Source organism: Bombina bombina, chromosome 3, assembly GCF_027579735.1.
Source record: "Bombina bombina isolate aBomBom1 chromosome 3, aBomBom1.pri, whole genome shotgun sequence".
Classification (NCBI taxonomy): Eukaryota; Metazoa; Chordata; class Amphibia; order Anura; family Bombinatoridae; genus Bombina; species Bombina bombina.
This window is the reverse complement of record NC_069501.1, coordinates 47,382,163-47,409,036: the sequence shown is the minus strand read 5'-3', so window position 1 is coordinate 47,409,036 and position 26,874 is coordinate 47,382,163. Positions and strand designations below refer to the sequence as shown.

At 38.7% G+C, this 26,874-nt stretch overlaps 1 protein-coding gene across 1 annotated transcript in view; it reads left to right on the top strand.

Moving 5' to 3' along the window:
- The window catches only part of SPICE1 (spindle and centriole associated protein 1), a 110,126-nt gene that overhangs the window by 61,280 nt on the left and 21,972 nt on the right, over positions 1–26,874 (top strand). The window contains exons 11-14 of the mRNA XM_053705817.1: positions 11,137–11,307; positions 11,683–11,797; positions 12,139–12,324; positions 25,169–25,584. Of these exons, the coding sequence (XP_053561792.1) occupies positions 11,137–11,307; positions 11,683–11,797; positions 12,139–12,324; positions 25,169–25,584 (888 nt within the window). The remainder of the gene's footprint in view (positions 1–11,136; positions 11,308–11,682; positions 11,798–12,138; positions 12,325–25,168; positions 25,585–26,874) is intronic.

The following is a 26,874-nucleotide window of genomic DNA, read 5'->3' as shown; positions in this document are numbered from 1 at the left end:
CTATAAGCAATATGGAGCTTTCTTTTAACCCCTAGTATTTTCCACATTTTTGTCATCACTTCGCTAGTGAAGTGGGTCCCCCGATCTGACTCGATTCTTTGGGGCAGACCAAATCTGGAAAATATATGGTTGATGAGCAATGCTGCACATGTTTCAGCACTATTGTCAGGTGCACTAATGCACTCTACCCATTTAGTGAACAGGCATGTCACTGTTAACATGTACTTGTTACCTCTTGATGACCTTGTTACCGGACCAATAAAATCAATTTGTATATCTGACCATGGCATTACCATCCCCCTTTTCTGCAATGGCGCTCTATGTGTTGGTGCAGTGGGTTGGAACTGTGGGCAGATTAAACACCCTTGACAGTAGGTTTGAACATCTTTCAACATGTGTGGCCAAAAAGCATAATCACGTAATATTTCATACGTGAGTTTGGCACCACGATGACCAGATGTGGGAGCATCATGGGCATGTTGAAGCATTAGACCTCTGAACTTGGTGGGTACTACCCACTGCTGGATGCCAGTTTTGGAGGTTCTAATTAACAAACCATCCTGTAATTTGAATTGTGATTTAGATTTTATTAAGATTCTCAGATCTTCTTTGCCAATACAATCATCTTTTGAGATGGGGTTGCTTTCAGGATCTTCTATGTGTTTATAGAAGATGCCTACAATGGGGTCTTCTTTTTGACTAGTGATCAGGTCCTCACTAGGAGAATCCTGACTCCATTGTACCAAGTTAGGCTCACTCTGTTGTTTTGCCTGGTTTCTGGTAATGGCTTCTACCTGAATTGCACCCATTAAGTGGTCAATATTAAGGAGTTCTCCAGTTATGGCTCCTTGTTTGGCTAATGAATCCGCAAGGTCATTGCCTTCCTTATCAGGACCTAGAACTCTGGAATGACCCTTGGTCTTTTTCCAGTGTATGGTTAAATCATTGGATACTACCAGATTATCAATCTCGCAGAACAACTTGCCATGCTTGACTGGTTTGTTATTGCTTTTCTGCATGCCATTTCTTTTCCAAGTTGGCAGGTATTCAACAAAACTGTCACGCACATAATTTGAGTCAGTTATGATCACAAATTCATGAATACCATGTTCAATAGCCATTCCAATGGTTTTGAAAACAGCAGTTAGTTCAGCAACTTGACTGGATCTTGGTCCAATGTTGAAACCTATAGATATATTTGGGAATCCATTTGCCCCCGTTATACCAATGCCAGCGGCTAATCTGCGCTCATTATCAATAGTGGCATGGTAAGAACAACCATCAACATATACCCAAGGTAATGTTTGACAATGGTCCTCATTGTACATTTTATATGGGGAAAGCAATTGTTCTTCCAGAAAATCATCTTCTGATAATTCTTCCCCAGGATCTCTAGCAGTACAGTCGTGGAGCTCAGCAAGCCCTTGTGCGACTGGATTCTTTTTATTCTGCTTGTAGCGAATTTCTAAGGGCCAGCCTTGTAAGGAAAGAGTCCACGCTGTTATGCGGCTATTAGACAAATTCCCATCTCTTATTCTCTCACTTTGCAAATATAGCAAAGGCTGGTGGGCCGTTTCCACAATAATTTTCTCGCCCTGTATATAGCTGCGGAAATTTTGTAGAGCCCATACAGTAGATAAGAGGGCTTTTTCGCAATCGCTAAATTTTATTTCTACTGGGGATAGATTTTTGCTCGCATAAGCAATGGCTTTGTTCAAATTATCATGCTTTTGGTATAACACAGCACTCATGCTTATATCTGTGTAACCTGTCTCTAAGAAGAAAGGTTTGCCACCTTCAGGGTACGCTAAGCAAGGTGCTTGAGTGAGTTTTCTCTTCAGCTCTCTGATGGCTGTCTCTTGAGACTCACTCCAGTGCCATTTCACATCTTTCTTTAGAAGAAGTAGTAGTGGTTTAGCTAATTCCGCATAATTATCAATGAATTTGCGAGAATAATTCGTCGTACCCAGGAATGATCTCAATTCCTTTAAGTTAGTTGGGTTTTTAGAATTTACTATAGCTTCCACCTTTTTCTTTTGGGGATTTAATCCTTCAGAGGTAACTTCATGTCCCAAGAAGTTTACACGAGTGCGGCACCATTGAGCTTTTTGCAGGGATAATTTGACTCCTGCCCTTTTAAGTTGGCTGAGGACGTGTTTAAGCTCTGCGATGTGTTTTTCAAAGTCTGTGCTTTTGATTAAAACATCATCAACATAAGATAAGGTCCCCCTTTCCAGTGCGTCAGGCATAGCCTTATGCATGAATACAGCAAATTCATGTCCAGAATTTATGTATCCAAATGGAAGTCTCTGGAATGCATACTGAACCTTTTGGAAGGAGAATGCTAGCTTATATTGGTCCTCTTCATGTACCTTTATGGTCCAATATCCCTGTGCACAATCAATGGCAGTGAATATTTTGGATCCCTGCATTTGTGCTAGGCACTGGTCAATGTATGGTACAGGCCAGCCAGACATGTATACTCGTTTGTTTAGCTGTCTTAAATCAGCACACAAACGCCATTGTCCATTGGGCTTAAGGACACCTAGAATAGGATTATTATAAGAGCTGTGCACCTGTCTGATAATACCTCTTTCTTCCAAATTCCTTATGATCTCTGCAAGAGAATCATATGAGGCTAAGGGAAGTCTGTATTGTTTGACAAATACAGGTGGCGCATTAGGATCTGTTTGTATCCTTGCAATGTGCAAGTCTGTAGTACCACAGTCATAAGAATCCTTAGCGAAAATATCCTTGTACTCCATCAGGAGTTCTCGCAGCTGTTGGCGTTCATCATCGCTGGAACAGCCATTAGCTAAGGATATTTGCTCTTCGACTATTTGCTGAAATCCTGGAAAGATTTCAGGCTGTCCTATTTCATATGCTTCTTCCAGTCTAGAGGTGAGATCCCCTTGATTATAATTTACATTGCTCCCATGATTCTGGGTATTGGGGTAATCTTGCTGTTTGATTGGCTGATCAAACACTAGAGAGGCTTCTTCAATTTTACAGATGCCTTCCTCTGAGCTGAAGGGATAAATAGATTGAACATTAAATAGACCCTCTGGCATGGATGCAAAGGATTGTTCTATTAATTGTTCTTCAGTTAGGTATCCTTCAGGTATTAGCCCAATTACATTATTCTGGAATCCAAAAGTGTAATAACTTGATTCCAGTGCATATCCTATGGTAGTTCCCTTGGATAAGGTTATATCCTGTGGGGTCATGTTATGTACAATAATATGTATTGGAACAGTTCCAATATTCACCATAGGAGTGTAAGTCACTGTGACACCCAGATTTTGTATTCTATGGGAGAGGCAAATCAGTGTTTCAGAAGTTTTTAATTTCTGACCTCTCTTTACCTGTAAGGGTAAAAGAAATTTATCAGCCCCAGCAGGAATTATAACATCGCTAGATACCTGCATATTCACAGCATATGGCAATTGCTGGTTTGATTTCAGGGCTGCATTTTCATCCTGAAATACTTCAGGGTCCCCCTTTAACCTGCTCCAGAGGCAAGAATTAATCAAATCTATTTGTATGGCATATCTATGTAAGATATCATTGCCAATGTATATTTGATTATTGGGAGTATTTAAAACTAAAAACAGGTGCTTCACTGACTTATTACCAATAGAGATAGATAATAAGCACTTAGCTGTGATGTTATAGCTTTCAGACCTGTCATCCAGGCCGTTGACGCAGTGGTCTTGGGGAGAAAGATATTTAATCACTTTAGGTTCAGCTATTTGCGTTAATAAACCTTCGCTTATATAGCTAGCTTCCTGTTTTAAGTTTATTTTAGCATACTCGGTTTTACCAAGGTCATGCACTTGTATAGGGATAAATAGATCCTCTTTAACTCTCTCAATCCCTGTGAGGTATTGAGTGTGGCCTCCCCCCTTAGGGATTTTATAATCCCCCTTGTGGAGTGATATGGTTAATACATCGCTATCTAGGGAAATATTCGCTATCTTTCCAGGCGATATTTTAAAAGTATTACCATCAGAGCCACTAAAAGGAGTCTGATCATCTATTTGCAGAATAGTGATTTCAGGTGTAGAGTTATTCCTGAAATGAATCTCCACAGCATCTGGTTTCTCTTCCACCACGTGACAGTTGTGTCAGGTGCGAGATATACCAGATTTTTCATAATTGATAGGCCGTTTAACTTGCGACCAAATTACATTATTTATGCAATCAATTATGGTGCTTAATCGTTTCAGGAGATCACTACCAATAATTAAACGATCAGTTGGCAGATCCACTATAATGACAGGGTGTCTTATGACCCTGTTCCCCAATTTAAATTTTAACCAGGCAGTACCGTAGACTTTTAGGGAGTCACCCCCAACACCTATTAGAGAACCGTCAAATTCTCTTATTTTGGGTTTGTGGGGTGTTAGCTCATTTAGCTGTGTGTAGTACCTGTGGGATAAGATAGTTGCCTGTGACCCAGTGTCAATTAATCCCCTGATAGGGTTGGAGACTGAATCTTGCAGCTCAACTAGTACATAATATCTTCCTGTAGTTTCTATCATTTCACACATAAAATTTGCATTCTCATACATTTGTGGGCTTCGCCACGTATTACCTGAGTTTGCCATGCTTTCCGATGCAGAAGAAGCTTCATACCTACCTGTTTCCTCTATGACAGGGTCGGCTGGATTCTTTTGTACTGCATCTGTGGAAACAAGGTTAAGAGAGAGCTGCAAAGGAAGAGATTTGTTAACTTTTTCCGGCTGATGTCGCTCATTGTCACAGCTAATTTGTCCGTTTCCGGTCTGTGGGGAGATAACATGATTAGTATCATTGATATTTATTACTACATTTTGTATATCTCTCCCCTCCCCTTCAGGTGATACTGCAGTATTTATGACTGTGCCTGTGGTCCACTGCTGACCACTGGCTGTACCCCTAAAAAAGTATTGTTCGGTTGCTGAGCCGTAGATTTTTGACTCATATTAGCGATTTGTTCGCTCAACCGATTTAATTGGGTAAACAGCATATCTACCTGATTGTACAAGTTACCTCTACCCCTGGGCCTATCTCTTGGTGCCCCATTGTACTGATTCCTGGACCATTGGGTTCCCTCAGAATCAGGGCCACTATTTCTATTCTGGCGTGGTTGCCCCTGGGGTTCAGCTTGTTCAGTATTAGTACTTTGGGGAGCATTATATACCTGGGGTGTCTGGTTACCCTGAGAATATCTTCGCCGTTTATTGTATCTACCCTTGCGTGGATACCAATTATTTGGTGAGTATTCTCTTTGTGAGTAATTATTCACCTGATTATGTCCCCCACTTTGGTTATAGTCTCCCTGCGCCTCAACCTGTGTAGGGGGAGGGGCAGAATTAAACCTCTGTGGAGATGGCCTGTTTTGACTGGCCACCTCTGCATAAGTCCTCTTGTTAGACTCCAAATTGAGGGGGCTAGGTGACACCCTAGTTTCTGCCACAATTTTGGGTTTTGACTCCTTTTTAACCCCCTGCTCACTGGACTGCTGAATAGAGTATAACTTCGTACTCTCTTTGATCAGCCATTCCAATGAGCAGTCCTCATCAAAATCTCTAGCTAAGTTGATTTTGATGGGTGTAGGCAATGCTTCAAAAAATAAATTTACAAATTCTGAGCCATCAAATCTGGGATTATCTTCAGCCATACTGTACGCATTTTTCAATACAGAAAGGAATTCGACTGGACTCTGATTCGCACGACACTTTAAACCATATACCGCTATTTTCGCGGCAGTTTTAGTGCGATATTGCCCGAATTCTTTTCTGCATTGTTGTTTTACCCCATTCCAGGAATGAATATTCATATCCTTTAGTGAAGCAAAGAATTTGTGATGCTTACTGTCAAATACCCAAGGCAGAAATTCAATTTTCAATTTCTCACTTGTAACATTCATTATAGCTAACGCATTTTCAAAAGCCTGTAAATGATCAATTACAGATGTTGTTCCCTTATTGGAGAATATAGGTACTGCGCGTTGTACGAAGGTGATTATTTTATGGGAATCATAGACTTTATCAGACTTATTTTGGGATTCTCTGTTAGAGTTTCCCTCCCCCACATCAGCTGCGCTACAGCTGTCCTCTGGATTTACATCCTGAGGGGATTGTCTATTTGGGAAATCTACTTCTGACCCGTTAGGGGTCATTTGTCTATGTTGTTCTATATATTTTCGTACCTCGTCCCTGACGCGTTCGCTAAAGGAGTTAGCATTATCTGTATTATTCTCATTGCTAATATAGGGGTTTTCATTATGGCGATATGACCTTTTTAAATCGCTTAGTTCTCTCTGGCTTTGCGCAAGCTGTTTATTTAAATCTTGTATCTGCGCGATTAAGTCCATATTGTGCTTATCTAAGGTGGCTAGGTTTTGGGCAAATTCATCCATTTTATTTTTGGCTATTTTTAAACCCTCTTCGCGTCTGCGCGAGGAACGAATACTATTTTCTAGCTCCTGTATTTGCAATCGTTTGTCTGTGACACAAAACGACATTTCGTCAATTATGCATATTAAAAGGGGCCAGGATTTTAGTATTAGTTCGTCTCGCTTTTTGGGAGCTTCGCATTGATTAATCATTAATAATTCCTGGAAGAATTCATTCTCTTCATTCCACATATTATTATTAACGGTAATATTTTTAGCCCTAGTTTCAAGCATATCAATAAAATCATTTAATTCACCCGCAATATTAAACTTCCCTTTAAGGTAACTTAAGATATCTTTCTTAAGGACCTGACCTTTAGTAATAGGTATGGTTATGGGACCAATTTCATTGCTATGTATAGAATTAAATGAGTCACTTCTGGCTACAGACATTATTATATTGGTTTAGTACTTAGTTAAACTAAAACGCTAATACAATTTTTGCCAATAAAAAGAGAGAAGGAAAATTTTTATATTTCGAAAAAAAAATATTATTAATTTTGAAATATGAAAAATTAATATTCCAAAATATGAGAAATTAATATTTTTGATTAACTTTGAAAATATGAAAAATCAATATTTTTGATTAATTTTGAAATATGAAAAATTAATATTTTTATTAATTTTTCAAAATTAATCTTTAATAATATTTCAAGATATTAATGTCAATCTCGAAATATGAAAATTAATATTTCAACTTTTCAAAAAAAATTATATCTTCGAAATATGAATTTTTTTTTTTTTCTCTTTTATAATAATTTCTATTTACTTACAAATATATTATATCAATTATGATGGAATATTAATAAATCTCAGAAAAAGTGCCTCCAATTATTATGTCAGTATATTTATGAAAATCTTAGTAGTGCTATCCAAATAATATATATAAGTTTATGGCAGGGTTATAAACACAATACAAAGAAATAGAAACCCTTATCAACCATGCACCTACTAGACCATACAATTAATATAAATATCTGAATTCTTTTATTTAGTTAATATCCATAAACATATTGAACTATATTTGCAGTAAAAGGAAACTAAATAAAAGTTTATATGCGTTAAAACCAACTCTTAAGATATGCTATCCTTCTTACAAAACCCAGAAAAATATACCTTCACAATTCAGCCTTTTATTTATTTAACACAATGGGATTAAAAACCTTTAACATCCAAGCAATACAATTCTAAACAGTGTTTATAAAACAATAGGATAATATATATATTCTGCTATTTAACTGCAATTTATCCTAATACAAAATTAACTGACAATATCAGAACTTGCATAGATGAGTTACTTGGTCAATCAGACGCAGATTTAAACAATATATATATAGGCTGTGAAATGCTAACTAAAACACACTGTTTCTTTAAATCTATTAAATACAAATTGACTATGCATATAACTTATCTTATAATAAAACTTTTATATACATCACCCAAATAAACAGCAATCCGGTTCCCAATGTTTTGCAACAGATCCAATTCACCTCAGAAATTCAAAATTGGGGTAAAGCATATGGAGTCCATATGGTAGGTGTGTGCTTTTGATTAATAACTGCCGCAGTTACTCCTTTCTGGATCAAAATAACACAACCCTTTCTTAGTCTCTATGCTGGGGTTAAATCATCTCATCTCACCCCTCCCCTTTTTGATTATTTATCAGTCATTGGTGAATATTGGAAACGCCCACGGCCTTGTCTTGGATTAGTTCTTTGCAACTGAACATGGATTGGTTTATTTGGTAAATGTGTTGTCAAGGAAATGCATTCTTTGCAACAACCAATCATCTCATGGTTGCAATTCCGCATCATAACACTAGGTGGCAGCAGACGTACAAACAAACAAATACAACAAGACCATCTCTAACATTTTTAAGCAAGTTAAAAAAAAAATTTCTTTCATAAAATGGTTATTTAATCAGATCACACTCTCTGCATTAATCATATATAACCCCAATTACAGATGGTTAATATTAGGTTATTTTTTTCTGATTATTCTGATACCAAATATGTTATATTATTAACATTTTATTTTATTTAGGTAATTTAATACTGCTAATTATTAGTTTAAAATGCATTACAATGTTATCGGTATCCTGGCATTTATATGTGAATAATAGCTTATTTTTAATTCAGTATTGTACTGTATTCCAAGTGAATCCTGTCTATGTAGATCTGAAATAAAAATAAATGTTAATAATCACTTCTCTTCAGGTCCATAAACATCTATTCATGTTCTTAAACACACAGAGGCTAAGATATTCATGCTTTCAAAACATACACATATATATACACATATATATATATATATATATATATATATATATATATATATATACATCTCATATCCATTAAAATATATACAGTTGTTTTGAAATCATAATGTAAGTCATGGGCCTTCACTGTATTATCCTAACATTCTAACTTTTCAGTAACTTCAGTTGCCAGACTTTTTGTCTCATACTCACCACATGGGGTCAATCCACGAGTAGTTGTAAAAGTCTTAATGCAGCATATTTCCTGTTTAGCCAGCAGTGCAGATGTGGATTTAAAAATTAACACCATGTGCATAAAAGCTGCCTCTCCATGATTTTGATCAGTTCCAAAATGGGTATTTCAGACATTTCGTCTCCATATATTTTGTGTGGTGTTACCTATCTGACAATCTATCCTCTTAATTTGCCTTTTATGACTCATCCTGTTCTCTTTCAAAATTACTTCCCCCAACATTCCTCTAAGTGACTGTTCTGAAATTTGGCAGGCCAAATGTTCCATTGTCTCCCCCTGTGTGTTCAGCATAATTTTACATAATGAATGTGGGAGATCTCTTAGGAACAAACCTTTGTCTACAGACCATGTTCATATCCACAGATCTATTAAATAAAGACAAATATACCTCTATATATTATTTAATAATATTTCAAATACCTTGACAGTACCAAACCTGGTTTCCTTCCTACGGTTGTTTCTAATAAGAATATTAATCAGGAAATTGTTGTTCCTTCATTATGTCCTAATCCTTCTAAGAAGGAGCGTCTGTTGCATAACTTGGACATGGTCCGTGCCCTGAAGTTTTACTTGCAGACGACTAAGGAATTTCGTCAATCATCTTCATTATTTGTTGTTTTTTCTGGAAAGCGTAGGGGCCAGAAAGCTACGGCTACCTCTCTTTATTTTTGGCTGTAGAGTATCTTCCGTCTGGTATATGAGACTGCTGGACAGCAGCCTCCTGAAAGAATTACGGCTCATTCTACTAGGGCTGTGGCTTCCTCATGGGCATTTAATAGCGATGCTTCTGTTGAACAGATTTGCAAGGCTGCAACTTGGTTGTCTCTTCACACTTTTTCCAAATTTGATACTTTTGCTTCTTCTGAGGCTGGTTTTGGGAGAAATATTCTTCGAGCAATGGTGCCTTCCGTTTAGGTTCCTGTCTTGTCCCTCCCTTTCATCCGTGTCCTGTAGCTTTGGTATTGTATCCCATAAGTAAGGATGAAATCCGTGGACTCGTCATATCTTGTAAAAGAAAAGGAAATGTATGCTTACCTGATAAATTTATTTATTTTACGATATGACGAGTCCACGGCCCACCCTGTCATTTCTAAGACAGGTATTTATTTTTGTTAAACTTCAGTCACCTCTGCACCTTTGGCTTTTTCTTTCTCTTCCTAACTTTGGTCGAATGACTGGAGGGGGAGGGAAGGGAGGAGCTATATATACAGCTCTGCTGTGGTGCTCTTTGCCACTTCCTGCTGAACAGGAGGCGTAATCCCATAAGTAAGGATGAAATCCGTGTACTCGCCATATCGTAAAAGAAATACATTTATCAGGTAAGAATAAATTTCCTTTTTTTTTGTAAGGGGGCTACATGGTCCTCCTTACATACTTTTTCAAAATTCTACAAATTTGATGTTTTCGCGTCGGCTGAAGCGGCTTTTGGGAGAAAGGTGTTACAGGCTGTGGTGCCCTCAGTTTAGGCTCAGCCTCCTTTTATTTTGTCCCTCCCATTTATTCATCAGTGTCCTCTGGAGCTTAGGTATTGGTTCCCAACAGTTATGAATGAAGTCATGGACTTTTCCTTAAAAAAAGCACTTAAATTTTTTTCTTCGTTCCCTTGGCCAAATGACTGGGGGGATGGGTAAGTGGGAGGGGTATTTATAGCCTTTGGCTTGGGTTTCTTTGCCTCCTCATGGTGGTCAGGTGTTGATATTCCCCAACAGTTATGAATGAAGTCGTGGACTCTCCCTGCCAGGAAGGAAAGGAATTTATCTGGTAAGCATACATTTTGTTTTTACAGAAAACTATGATCCATTTTAAAATGCCTTGCTGTGCATACAAAAACTTACTTTTGCCTTTAATTGGACGTCATGTATATAGTTCTCAATACCCCCCCTCTAAGTTACACTTCATTTTTGAGGGGGGAAGGCAAAATCGGGCTTTATTATGCCTGGCCGGTTGAACCCTGGTAAGTTGCTTTTGAAGTGTTTCCATTAGTTTTTTTTTTTGCAAAGACTTTGGTTCATTAGTATTCAGACTTTAAGGCTTCTTTACATATGTGCTATAAAACGTCTTTCCCTGGCTCTCAGTTTAGTCAAATCATATTGTCCATAAATAATAAATCAGGGTTGGCAAAGCATTGGCATTACCCAGATCTCTGGTGTTATGGCGTATAATCCCTTTCAACCTCTTCTTCAGTGGGATGTCCAGCTGCACACCGAGTCAGAGGAGCGACGGCGTTTGCATGGAGAGCTGGCTGAGCAGCGGATCTTGATAGATGCCCTCACCGCTGAGATCCTTAAACTGAAAGAAGGAAACGCAGTCACTGAGGTGCCTTATACACTGCCTCTGAGATACCCTAATGTTGCTGTGAGTTCTCTTTATGGTGTAGACACAGTATACAACCCTGGATATTGCTGTACTTGTTTTCTAGCAGATTAAAGAGGAACAACTATCATTCTGACATTGATTGCTTTGATGCATAAAAATGGTTTTGTTTTTTCCAATACAGTTTCCTCCTTTTATATAAAGCTTTTTCTATTTTTATATCTTATCTGACTTCTATATCCCATCTCTGCTGGTATAACTTATTGGCATTTCATTAATGTTTGGGGCTAAATTTAAGGAGAAGTCTTTCTGCAGATTTTTGTAAGATTTATATTTTGGATTTATAGAAGTTGTTTTGTAATGCAAATTAACAGCTGACACTGCAGTGTGAATGTACTATAAATATTTTTCCCTTAGTCCATACAGAAGTGCGTGAGAAACGGAGAAAGCAGGAGCACCCTGTCTGATACAGTTACTAGCAGCCCTGATAGGGAACACGTTTTTACTCCAGCAAATTCAGTATATAGCCAAGGTAAGATAATGTCAGCCTCTGCTTCCTATCACTAATCACCTATTACTAATTCTAGTTTACAGATATAAGTTTTATGTGTCTTGCACATAATCATATTTATAAATGTTAGTGGTATAGACAGCAGCAGGTGTACTCATTTATAAATACTCTACAGTTTTTATAGCTAAACAAGTCATTTGAGGATTACAGAGGGATTATAATGCCCCCTGTATGTTACTTAGACCTGTATCTGACTAACATTTATATAAGGGATTGAATGGCTTATACTTTACATGCAGAGGGGCTTGGCATAGTTTAGGCAGTCTGTAACTTTTATTTTTGTTTTGTTTTTTCGTCTTCAGATTTGAAAATCCAGCATGAAAAGAAGCCTTCTCCCAAGCACACCGTTGACCCTGTTTACCAGGATGCCTGTCATGTGGATAAAACCAAATTGGGAAGGCACCTTCCATCCCATATATTTGAGCCTGCTGTCATGTTATCCCCACCCAGACAGAGGACTCAATGTGAATTTGCCAATGAGTCCAGATGTAAGAATCTCATTTTGCCTCTGTCTACCACAATCTGAATAAATATTATTAATTTAGCAAAGAAAAACAAGTACATTTAAGTAATGATAGACACGAACACTTAGACTGAATATCTACTAGACAGTGTCTACAATAATGCAATGCAAAATACCTTCTTTCTATAATTTTATTAATATTTCCGCAACCATGTTTTATTTATGCAAAAAATTATTTCACTCTGCAGCTCATGTAATGCTTTGCAAAAATGATCCACTTGATTTCCCCACCTTATTGCCAAGAATGCACATAAAGTCACCGCAGACGGCTATAAATAGGACAAACAAGTTCAGACTTACTTTTGTAAATAGGATTGATCTTAGCAGTCTCTCTTTAAGTAAAAGTGTGCTGTTACAATAGGATGCCTTTTTAAAGCGTTTTATTATGAAACATATTATTTATTTATTTTTTAATAGTTTTTATTGAGGTTCAGTTCAAGGCTTACAAATATTAAATGTCAGCACATATTAAACAATACAGTAAGAAATGGTTACATGACTTCCATCTGATACATATCAGGATATATATATATATATATATATATATATATAGATATACATAACATGAATTTATGACTGTTACAGTTTTTGTATAAGAAAATATTTGCCATGCAATCTGTATACCAACTCCATGTTATATGAGGTCACTCTTGGACCCCTAAACTATATACAAAATATGTTGTTATAGTTGGTAAACTGAGATGGAAGGAGACCACCCATGGGTCTCAAATGATGAACTTTTTTCTCTTGTTAAGTGTAGTCAGTCCACGGGTCATCCATTACTTATGGGATTATATCTCCTTCCCAACAGGAAGTTGCAAGAGGATCACCCAAGCAGAGCTGCTACGTAGCTCCTCCCCTCACATGTCATATCCAGTCATTCTCTTGCACTCAACTAGATAGGTCGTTGTGAGAGGTCTGTGGTGTTTTTTAAACTTAGTTTATTTCTTCAATCAAAAGTTTGTTATTTTAAATGGCACCGGAGTGTGCTGTTTGTTCTCGGGCAGTATTAGAAGAAGATGAACAACAAGGAAGAATGGTATAAAGGATACCAGACTTCCCAAAGTATGCACTTACAGCACTCTGGGTCTAAACTAAGGGTTGGGATTTCTCAACAGGATATTAAAATATAACTTTTATTGGTATTAGAATTAAAAAACCAAAATTGTTTGGTTAATACATACACAATTAAAATTTGCTCCAGTGCCCAAATCAGTGTAATAAGTTCCACGTTAGATCACAATTTATGATAATTCGGCCTGAATAAATTCACCAGTAATAGTGATCTAAATAATTCAGTAAATCAACTAGGTAATGGTTACCACTATAGTATTAATCTAAATAATAGAGCTAATGTAAAGGTTCTAATCCAGGTAGTGTAATCTCAGCTTAATAGACTTATGCTATCATAATTCAGTATAATGGGTGATATCAAAGTTATGAGTATTATATATTAATAATAACTATCAAAGAGTAGGGGTAATAGTGAATTAAATATTCACAAAAAAGGTTTGAACAGTTGTAACCTGGGCTACAGTTTTAGCCTGTATACTTGTATAAATAGCAATGTGTGCGTGCTTGGTGTTACTATAGTTTTCTATGTTTCATTAAGCACATATTCCTAGAAACTGGAATACGGTTATTGTCACGATAAACATAGTTCTGTGTCGCCCAGACCTCTGATCTAGCCACATATGTTCAATTAAAGTTATTAAATAATTTGACCCTGATTAGTCCATACAGTAATTGCTGCAAAAATACTATGGCTCATATTAATCGGTCTTCCTAAATTTAGGGAATATACTTCATAGAAAACTTTATCTGCAATAATTCAGGCGCCTCCCAGATTCTATTGATTGACAAATGTCCCAAGGTTCATTCACAGTACCATAGGTTATTCTGGGCCAATGTACAGCAAAATTGCCAATGTGTGGGAGTTCAAATTATGTGCCCTGTGGCATAGCCAATGTTATGATTCACAAGTATTACAATTCTCATTCATTGGTCTGTAAAATTATTTTGGTACACGTTCATTCATATACTGGGTTTATAGCTCTAGTTAAATTTGGCACAACCCACTTTCACTAAATGCTTTCTATGGTTCAGTTTGTGTTCGGTATCAGCGGTACACCATCTAGTAATATCGAAAGCTCTGAAAGCTGTGTTTGAAGTTAAAGCTTGGTCTGGCACAACCCAGATTATATGATTAAAGTTAATTGTCCATTAGTTTCTAATACGAATCACCATTGTAACACACATTCATTCCCAGAATTCGATTTGACAATAAAAGTAAGTCTAATCTGGCACAACCCAGGTTATATAAGTAATGATTATCTTACAGTTTATGGTTAATTCGCAACTGTGTTGCAAGTTAATATATAAGTTTCAGTTTGAGCGCCGTGTGGCACAGCAAACGCTGTGACTATCAGGCAGTATCAATCACACTCATACGTCTGTGAGGTCTTACAATGCACGCTCATTCATACAGCGGTTTGGTAGTTTAAGTTAAAACTGGCACAACCCAGTTACTATAACAGTATCTACGGCGTAGCGTATAATTATTGAAAGACTTAGTTAGCAACTTAATGAAATAAAGTCTGGCACAACCCAGGCTGTATGGATATAACTTGTTATTATGTATAAAGTAAGAAAGGTATTTTAACTATAAGCACCATGTAAAAGTCCCTACTCGGTACACTGACCCGGATAGGTCAAATATCTATGATTAGCTCTATAGTTGCGGTAACCCTACACTCCACATGATTTAGCGGTACTGGGCTTGTTTAAAATACATAGAAAAATAGAGCGTGAACGAGTTCAACAAAATAGAGCGTGAACGAGTGTTGAACTCGTTCACGCTCTATTTTTCTATGTATTTTAAACAAGCACAGTACCGCTAAATCATGTGGAGTGTAGGGTTACCGCAACTATAGAGCTAATCATAGATATTTGACCTATCCGGGTCAGTGTACCGAGTAGGGACTTTTACATGGTGCTTATAGTTAAAATACCTTTCTTACTTTATACATAATAACAAGTTATATCCATACAGCCTGGGTTGTGCCAGACTTTATTTCATTAAGTTGCTAACTAAGTCTTTCAATAATTATACGCTACGCCGTAGATACTGTTATAGTAACTGGGTTGTGCCAGTTTTAACTTAAACTACCAAACCGCTGTATGAATGAGCGTGCATTGTAAGACCTCACAGACGTATGAGTGTGATTGATACTGCCTGATAGTCACAGCGTTTGCTGTGCCACACGGCGCTCAAACTGAAACTTATATATTAACTTGCAACACAGTTGCGAATTAACCATAAACTGTAAGATAATCATTACTTATATAACCTGGGTTGTGCCAGATTAGACTTACTTTTATTGTCAAATCGAATTCTGGGAATGAATGTGTGTTACAATGGTGATTCGTATTAGAAACTAATGGACAATTAACTTTAATCATATAATCTGGGTTGTGCCAGACCAAGCTTTAACTTCAAACACAGCTTTCAGAGCTTTCGATATTACTAGATGGTGTACCGCTGATACCGAACACAAACTGAACCATAGAAAGCATTTAGTGAAAGTGGGTTGTGCCAAATTTAACTAGAGCTATAAACCCAGTATATGAATGAACGTGTACCAAAATAGTTTTACAGACCAATGAATGAGAATTGTAATACTTGTGAATCATAACATTGGCTATGCCACAGGGCACATAATTTGAACTCCCACACATTGGCAATTTTGCTGTACATTGGCCCAGAATAACCTATGGTACTGTGAATGAACCTTGGGACATTTGTCAATCAATAGAATCTGGGAGGCGCCTGAATTATTGCAGATAAAGTTTTCTATGAAGTATATGCCCTAAATTTAGGAAGACCGATTAATATGAGCCATAGTATTTTTGCAGCAATTACTGTATGGACTAATCAGGGTCAAATTATTTAATAACTTTAATTGAACATATGTGGCTAGATCATAGGTCTGGGCGACACAGAACTATGTTTATCGTGACAATAACCGTATTCCAGTTTCTAGGAATATGTGCTTAATGAAACATAGAAAACTATAGTAACACCAAGCACGCACACATTGCTATTTATACAAGTATACAGGCTAAAACTGTAGCCCAGGTTACAACTGTTCAAACCTTTTTTGTGAATATTTAATTCACTATTACCCCTACTCTTTGATAGTTATTATTAATATATAATACTCATAACTTTGATATCACCCATTATACTGAATTATGATAGCATAAGTCTATTAAGCTGAGATTACACTACCTGGATTAGAACCTTTACATTAGCTCTATTATTTAGATTAATACTATAGTGGTAACCATTACCTAGTTGATTTACTGAATTATTTAGATCACTATTACTGGTGAATTTATTCAGGCCGAATTATCATAAATTGTGATCTAACGTGGAACTTATTACACTGATTTGGGCACTGGAGCAAATTTTAATTGTGTATGTATTAACCAAACAATTTTGTTTTTTTAATTCTAATACCAATAAAAGTTATATTTTAATATCCTGTTGAGAAATCCCAACCCTTAGTTTAGACCCAGAGTGCTGTAAGTGCATACTTTGGGAAGTCTGGTATCCTTTATACCATTCTTCCTTGTTGTTCATATTTATATTTGTGCACAAGCACCATTTCCTCTAATACATAGTAGTATTAACTAAATTCTTACCTCCGGATTGGAATTATTATTAGAGGAAAAGTCAAAGTAGTGCCACTGTTCATCCTTGTGAGTCTAAGTATTAGAAGAAGAATCTGCCTGCGTTTTCTATGATCTTAGCAGACGTAACTAAGATCCACTGGCTGTTTCTTGCACATTCTGAGGAGTGAGGTAACTTCAGAAAGGGGAATAGCATGCGGGGCCCCCCTGCAAACGAGGTATGTGCAGTAAATTATTTTTCTAAGGAATGGAATTGACTAGAAAATACTGCTGATACCAATGTAATGTAAGTACAGCCTTAAATGCAGTGGTAGCGACTGGTATTAGGCTGATGAGTGTGCATGCACTGAAGTATTTTTCTAGGGAATGGAATTTGTCTAAGAAAATACTGTTAATACTGAAGTAATGCATGAGCCTTAACTGCAGTAAAAGCGACTGGTAGCAGGCTTATTAATAACACTTCATAATCTTTAAAATGTTCAAAACGTTTACTGGCATGTTAATCGTTTTTTGTGAGGTACTTGGTGATAAAACTTATTGGGGCATGATTTTTCCACATGGCTAACGTTTATTTCTGCATAGAAACAGTTAACTGAGATTCCCACTGGTGTAATATGAGTGGGAGGGGCCTATTTTAGCGCTTTTTTGCGCAGTAAACATTCAGTCACAGTCTTCCTACTTCATCCTCCATGATCCAGGACGTCTATAGAGAGCTCAGGGGTCTTCAAAATTCATTTTGAGGGAGGTAATCAGTCACAGCAGACCTGTGACAGTGTGTTTGACTGTGATAAAAATGTTATTTGTTAAATTGATATCCGTTTTTGGGTATTATGGGGTTAATCATCCATTTGCTGGTGGGTGCAATCCTTTGCTAACTTAATACATTTACTGTGAAAATTTGGTTGCTATAACTAATTTGGTTCATTGTTATTTCAACTGCGACACCTTTTTGTGCTTCTTAAAGGCGCAGTAGCGTTTTTTATATTGCTTGTAAATTTATTTGAAAGTATTATCCAAGCTTGCTAGTCTCATTGCTAGTCTGTTTAAACATGTCTGACACAGATGAATCTATTTGTTCACTATGTTTGAAGGCCAATGTGGAGCCCCATAGAAATTTGTGTACTCAATGCATTGATGTCACTTTAAATAAAAGTCAATCTTTACATGTAAAGAAATTATCACCAGACAACGAGGGGGAAGTTATGCCGACTAACTCTCCTCACGTGTCAGTACCTTCGCCTCCCGCTCAGGAGGTGCGTGAAGTACATCAGAGAGGCCCATACAAATCACTTTGCAAGACATGGCTACTGTTATGACAGAAGTATTATCTAAATTGCCAGAATTAAGAGGCAAGCGCGATAGCTCCGGGTTAAGGACAGAGCGCGCTGATGATGGGAGAGCCATGTCCGATACTGCGTCACAATTTGCAGAACATGAGGACGGAGAGCTTCATTCTGTGGGTGACGGATCTGATCCAGGGAGACTGGATTCAGAGATTTCTAATTTTAAATTTAAGCTTGAGAACCTCCGCGTACTGCTAGGGGAGGTATTAGCGGCTCTGAATGATTGTAACACGGTTGCAATTCCAGAGAAATTATGTAGGCTGGATAGATACTATGCGGTACCGGTGTGTACTGACGTTTTTCCTATACCTAAGAGGCTTACAGAGGTTATTAGCAAGGAGTGGGATAGGCCCGGTGTGCCCTTTCCCCCCCCCTCCTATATTTAGGAAAATGTTTCCAATAGACGCCACCACACGGGACTTATGGCAGACGGTCCCTAAGGTGGAGGGAGCAGTTTCTACTTTAGCTAAGCGTACCACTATCCCGGTGGAGGATAGTTGTGCTTTTTCAGATCCAATGGATAAAAAATTAGGTTACCTTAAGAAAATGTTTGTTCAACAAGGTTTTCTCTTACAGCCCCTTGCATGCATTGCGCCTGTCACTGCTGCTGCGGCATTCTGGTTTGAGTCTCTGGAAGAGGCCATTCGCACAGCTCCATTGGATGAGATTATGAACAAGCTTAAAGCACTTAAGCTAGCTAACGCTTTTGTTTCTGATGCTGTTGTACACTTAACCAAACTAACGGCTAAGAACTCTGGATTCGCCATCCAAGCGCGCAGAGTCAGCTGATGTGACTTCTAAATCTAAATTGCTTAATATTCCTTTCAAAGGGCAGACCTTATTCGGGCTTGAAAGAAATTATTGCTGACATTACTGGAGGTAAGGGTCATACTCTTCCTCAGGACAAGGCCAAATCAAAGGCCAAACAGTCTAATTTTCGTGCCTTTCGTAACTTCAAGACAGGAGCAGCATCAACTTCCTCCGCTCCAAAACAGGAAGGAACTGTTGCTCGTTACAGACAGGGCTGGAAAGCTAACCAGTCCTGGAACAAGGGCAAGCAGGCCAGAAAACCTACTTCTTCCCCTAAGACAGCATGAAGAGAGGGCCCCCTATCCGGAAACGGATCTAGTGGGGGGCAGACTATCTCTCTTTGCCCAGGCTTGGGCAAGAGATGTCCGGGATACCTTCTGGACTTAAAAGCTTCTCCTCCACAAGGGAGATTTCATCTTTCAAGGTTATCAGCAAACCAAATAAAGAAAGAGGCGTTTCTACGCTGTGTACAAGACCTCTTATTAATGGGGGTGATCCACCCAGTTCCGCGGACGGAACAAGGGCAAGGATTTTACTCAAATCTGTTTGTGGTCCCCAAGAAAGAGGGAACCTTCAGACCAATCTTGGACCTAAAAATCTTAAACAAATTCCTAAGAGTTCCATCATTCAAAATGGAAACTTTTCGAACCATCCTACCCATGATCCAAGAGGGTCAATACATGACCACAGTGGACTTAAAGGATGCCTACCTTCACATACCGATTCACAAAGATCATTATCGGTACCTAAGATTTGCCTTCCTAGACAGGCATTACCAGTTTGTAGCTCTTCCCTTCGGGTTAGCTACGGCCCGAGAATTTTTACAAAGGTTCTGGGCTCTCTTCTGGCGGTACTAAGACCGCGAGGCATAGCGGTGGCTCCGTATCTAGACGACATTCTGATACAAGCGTCAAGTTTTCAAATTGCCAAGTTTCATACAGAGATAGTTCTGGCATTTCTGAGGTCGCATGGGTGGAAGGTGAACGTGGAAAAGAGTTCTCTATTACCACTCACAAGGGTTCCCTTCCTAGGGACTCTTATAGACTCTATAGAGATGAAAAGTTACCTGACGGAGTCCAGGTTATTAAAGCTTCAAAATACTTGCCGTGTCCTTCATTCCATTCCACACCCGTCAGTAGCTCAGTGCATGGAAGTAATCGGCTTAATGGTAGCGGTAATGGACATAGTACCATTTGCGCGCCTGCATCTCAGACCACTGCAATTGTGCATGCTCAGTCAGTGGAATGGGGATTACTCAGATTTGTCCCCTCTACTAAATCTGGATCAAGAGACCAGAGATTCTCTTCTATGGTGGCTTTCTCGGCCCCATCTGTCCAAGGGGATGACCTTTCGCAGGCCAGATTGGACGATTGTAACAACAGACGCCAGCCTTCTAGGTTGGGGCGCAGTCTGGAATTCCCTGAAGGCTCAGGGATCATGGACTCAGGAGGAGAAACTCCTCCCAATAAATATTCTGGAGTTAAGAGCAATATTCAAAGCTCTTCTAGCTTGGCCTCAGTTAGCAACTCTGAGGTTCATCAGATTTCAGTCGGACAACATCACGACTGTGGCTTACATCAACCATCAAGGGGGAACCAGGAGTTCCCTAGCGATGTTGGAAGTCTCAAAGATAATTCGCTGGGCAGAGTCCCACTCTTGCCACCTGTCAGCGATCTACATCCCAGGCGTGGAGAACTGGGAGGCGGATTTTCTAAGTCGCCAGACTTTTCATCCGGGGGAGTGGGAATTTCATCCGGAGGTCTCCGCTCAACTGATTCATCGTTGGGGCAAACCAGATCTGGATCTCATGGCGTCTCGCCAGAACACCAAGCTTCCTTGTTACGGATCCAGATCCAGGGACCCGGGAGCGGTGCTGATAGATGCTCTGACAGCTCCTTGGGTCTTCAACATGGCTTATGTGTTTCCACCATTTCCGATGCTGCCTCAACTGATTGCCAAGATCAAACAGGAGAGAGCATCAGTGATTTTGGCAGGACCTGGTATGCAGACCTAGTGGACATGTCGTCCTGTCCACCATGGTCTCTGCCTCTGAGGCAGGACCTTCTAATTCAGGGTCCTTTCAACCATCCAAATCTAATTTCTCTGAGACTGACTGCATGGAGATTGAACGCTTGATTCTATCAAAGCGTGGCTTCTCGGAGTCGGTTATTGATACCTTAATACAGGCTCGGAAAACTGTTACCAGAAAAATTTACCATAAGATATGGCGTAAATATTTATATTGGTGCGAATCCAAGAGTTACTCATGGAGTAAGGTTAGGATTCCTAGGATATTGTCTTTTCTACAAGAGGGTTTAGAAAAGGGCTTATCTGCTAGTTCGTTAAAGGGACAGATTTCGGCTCTGTCTATTCTTCTACACAAACGTCTGGCAGAAGTTCCAGATGTTCAGGCTTTGGCCTAGGATTAAGCCTGTGTTTAAGACTGTTGCTCCGCCGTGGAGCTTAAACTTAGTGCTTAACGTTTTGCAAGGTGTTCCATTTGAACCCCTTCATTCCATTGATATCAAGCTGTTATCTTGGAAAGTTCTGTTTTTGATAGCTATTTCCTCGGCTCGAAGAGTCTCTGAGTTATCTGCATTACATTGTGATTCTCCTTATCTATTTTTTCATTCAGACAAGGTAGTTCTGCGTACTAAACCTGGGTTCTTACCTAAGGTAGTTTCTAACAAGAATATCAATCAAGAGATTGTTGTTCCATCTTTGTGTCCTAACCCTTCTTCAAAGAAGGAACGACTTTTGCATAATCTGGACGTAGTCAGTGCCCTGAAGTTCTATTTTCAGGCAACTAAATTTTTTCGTCAAACTTCTTCTCTGTTTGTCGTTTACTCTGGACAGAGGAGAGGTCAAAAGGCTTCGGCTACCTCTCTCTCTTTTTGGCTTCGTAGCATAATACGTTTAGCCTATGAGACTGCTGGACAGCAGCCTCCTGAAAAAATTACAGCTCATTCCACTAGAGCTGTGGCTTCCACCTGGGCCTTTAAGAATGAGGCCTCTGTTGAACAGATTTGCAAGGCTGCAACTTGGTCTTCACTTCATACTTTTTTGAAATTTTACAAATTTGACACTTTTGCTTCTTCGGAGGCTATTTTTGGGAGAAAGGTTCTTCAGGCAGTGGTTCCTTCCGTTTAAAGATCCTGCCTTGTCCCTCCCATCATCCGTGTACTTTAGCTTTGGTATTGGTATCCCATATGTAATGGATGACCCGTGGACTGACTAGACTTAACAAGAGAAAACATAATTTATGCTTACCTGATAAATTTATTTCTCTTGTAGTGTAGTCAGTCCACGGCCCTCCCTGTCTTTAAGGCAGATTTAAATTCTAATTAAAACTCCAGTCACCACTGCACCCTATGGTTTCTCCTTTCTCGTCTTGTTTCGGTCGAATGACTGGATATGACATGTGAGGGGAGGAGCTATATAGCAGCTCTGCTTGGGTGATCCTCTTGCAACTTCCTGTTGGGAAGGAGATATAATCCCATAAGTAATGGATGACCCGTGGACTGACTACACTACAAGAGAAATAAATTTATCAGGTAAGCATAAATTATGTTTTTATATATATATATAGAATAGATAACAATATATAACAATCATTATATCACATGAGATTATATATAAGACCAGCTATATATATAAAAACGTTATATGTAATAAGGGATAGAATTGTTGTCCTATTCTCACGACGTGAGCCCAATGGAGTATATGGGAAGGGGGGAAGGAAGGGGAGAAAATGATCAAATATAAAAATGCTCAGTGGGAATATTGGTAATGTCTGGGGGGGGGGGGGGGGGGAGTAGTATGGGGGGGGAGCACAATGGAGGGGAAAGATGAGGCGACGAAGCTGGCACTGACTCAGGAGGCCAAGGTTAGGGGTATAAAGAACCAGATAATATTTTAGTGTTTTGATGCTCGGCTGAGAGACATGATTATAGGGCTGACTGTGATATCTCCCCTCAGGGGTTGTTGTCCCCACTGGACGGAGCCAGAAAAGGTATATGGGATATGACCCACTCTCTTGCAAGAGTGGGAAAGGATGAGGGGAGATATCTGAAACCTTCTATGTCACTACAGTAATAACTATCCAGGTTTCCTTCTATAGAGGACATCGGACAAACTAATATCAAATGCATAAGCACCTAGCCGCTAATCACTCAAGTGCCAATAACATACTAAGAAAAAGCTTCTTATCTAAAGTGCACTTAGGTTATTGAGCAGGACAGGCTTATTAAAGTATATTCTAATTTAGCCATTAATAGCACCTTGGGGTACCTTTTTTTTAAGTTATCTGCTTACAAGATAGGATATGGATATATATATACAGTTCCGAACACTATGGGAATAATAGCATATGGGATTAAATTAAGCGTGAGAAAACTGTGAGGTGAGTCACCAGCAATGAATTAAATATAGAGAACAGTATCTAATCCACTCTCAACTTGCTATAGAAGTAGCCTCTCAACCTGTTAAACAAATGAGACCTTATGAGGCAAATGAAGAGTCATTCTTAAACCTATAGAGGGAAAGTTCTGGAAATGGAGGAATATAAGAACCTCTGTGAACTGGAAAACCTGTGTTTGCACATTTCTGTTTTTGTCTCTAATTGCTACCATCAAACTGTACAGCCTAAAAAACTTTAAGGGCTATAAAAAAGGTAAATGCAATACCATAAGAACTCCTTTAGATTCGGGTTACATGTAGCTATAGACCATAGTGCAAAAAATACTAGACTATAGGAGCATACATAGACATCATAAAGCTCATAGCCACAAATAGTTAAATGAAGTCTGTGGCAGTAGTCTATTCATATCTAAACCTTTACTCCCCTCTAGTGGCGGAAATAAATAGCTACACTTTGTCATCAGGTATATCATATAGCTCTTGGGGGATATTCTTCTTGTAGATTATCTAGCACAGGGTACAATGTGTAATCTCTACCTCACCTATCACACAGATATACTAAGAAAATATAACTTATCAGTGTGTTGTCATTAAACAGCTCTTATATATCATGGTGCAGGTATAGGAGATATGGTTAAATGCTGTCACTTTGATTCATTATAAACCAGCTAGTGATTAACATTATTAGCAACGGATTTTATCACCTGGGTATGGGCCCTATACCCAAGTAACTTATTGTCCACTCTATATATATATATATATATATATATATATATATATATATATATATATATATATATATATATATATATATATATATATAAAGCGATGCACAGTAGACTTTCAGTATACCCTTTATGACCAAAACATTGTAACCCATGACTTGGTTATGAAACATATTTTGTTCCCGCTACTTGTTTAACTCTTGCTAACTACTTATTAAATGCTGTTGTAGGAGGGAAATATAGCGAGAAACAAGTATTTGTCAATTAAGTAGTTCATTTTACTATGAACACTGTCCCTTTAAGGGGACATAGTCAAAATTGAAATGTACATTTTAATTTAGAATAGAAGCATTTTTGGAATGCACGTGTATTAGCAAAATGCTTTTAGATAAAGTTTTTACTGTCTCAGAGATATATTTGTACATAACTGCATCTACTTAGTACCTGTGTGTTCAAGCATAGATCCTGTTTAGAATGCTGCTAGAGGTCTGTATTGTGTCAGAGAATTACTTTTGCATCACACCACCATTGGTTCACTGAGCAGATGTGGCATATGTACATATGCTCCTTAATCAGTGATAAAATACTAGAATTTTTTTCACTAATGCTCAGTATATTGGGGGGGGGGGGATTTCTGTTTGATAACATTCTAGTTCCAACTAGTATGTCCCTTTACATTCCCATAGTTATCTGTTTTGTTATTCCTCTGTATATGTAATCTTGCTGTTATTGCTTAAATACAATCACAGGAATTGTATTGATATAGGACAGAACTTAATATGCTTACACATTTTCACCACTTGTTCTTGTTCTATAGTGCTTGATACCAGTGCAACTGTCCCTTCATCACCCACTGATAAGTCCTCAGTGAGTATAGAAAATTACAGCGGCAACAAACCATTAGACCATCCAAAACCACCTGACAATGCCCAGGAATCAACAGTTTGTGAGAGATCACACCAGACAATGGCTTATTTTGACATACCACAGTCTTATCCCTGCCACCAAGGGCCACATCATCACCTTGAACCCGTCAAGCACCAATCCCTAGACTGTAACACCGCAAAGGAAGAAATCAAAGACGCTTACACCTGTAACACCGACCTGGCAACCCGTATGGCTGAATTAACCCTACAAAACTCCATCTTAAAGACTCAGCTGGAAAGGCTTGGCTTTGTAACTACAGATGGATGGAAATCTCCAAGCAGTCCTGAAGCCTGCAAAGAAAATAAGGTGACATGAGTGTGTGCACTACAGATACTTTATTACCTGGTCTATAGGGACGGAATGTCCTTTTCATGTTAAACAACCAATTGTGTACTAGTGCAGTAACAGTGTGTGAGTAGCAGCCTTAGTTTGAGGAAGCATAGTTGGCTTAGGGGGGTCCTACTGGACGATTGCTGCAAAAATGGTGGCATTCAAGATGTGTGATTTGGAATGTTGACAATATTGTGGAACCATGACAGAATTAAATATTTGTGGTTAACCCTTTGTTTGCAAGACATTTCCACATCACATTGCATAGAAACATAGATTTGTTTTCATTTAAAGCGACGTGAAACCCACAATTTTTCTTTCATGATTCAGATAGACCCTACAATTTTAAATAACATTTCAATTTACTTCTGTTATTAATGTTGCTTCATTCTTGTGAGATCGTTTTATTGAAGGGGCAGCAGTGTACTACTGGGAGCTAGCTGAGCACATCTGTAAGCCAATGAGAAGTTAAATATATATGAATCCCCCACTCAACAGCTAGTTACCAGCTCCTGAGTCTACCTGGACATGCTTTTTAACAAAGGATACTAGAGCGAAGCAAATTCAATAATAGTTGTAAAATGGAAAGTTGTTTAAAATGTTATGCTCCATCTCACAGCTTCCTAAACTGTGAGTCGCAACCCCATATGGGTTTGCGTAACCCTAATATGGGGGTCGCGAAAAATTCAGGGAGGCCCATGTAAGAAGGAGCTTCTTGATTCCATATTTTATCGCGCATACGCGATTGCACAAAATGTCTGTGATGGCGCATGTGCTATTAAAACGCCCGCAATCCTTAATGCCGGTCTTAGGGTTATGCGACCTGTGCATTCGCACAGGACACACACTCCAAGCGCTAGCCAGCTGCCTGCTTCCTCCCAGAACTCCCTCTTCCCTCCTATGCAGCAGCGCTGGGAGCAAGTGATCATGTCACTTCCTCCCAGCACACTGTGCTGCTCAGGAAAGAAGAGGGAGTCCTGCAGAGAAGGTCCTTGCTCTGCAGGTATGGGCATACAAGAGGTGGGGGGGGGAAGGAGCTGAAAGGATGAGGGGGGTAGTTTGAGCACTGAAAGATGGATGGGGGGGTTTAAGCGAGAGAGGTTATGAATATCAATGGGGGGAGTATGGAAGGGAGGGTATGAGTATGAAGGTGGAGTATGGAAGGGGGGGAGTATGAGTGTGAAGGGGGAGTATGGAAGGGTTGAGTATGATTTATTATCAGTACATTATTTATTTGTATACCCATTTTATATACCCGGGGTCACG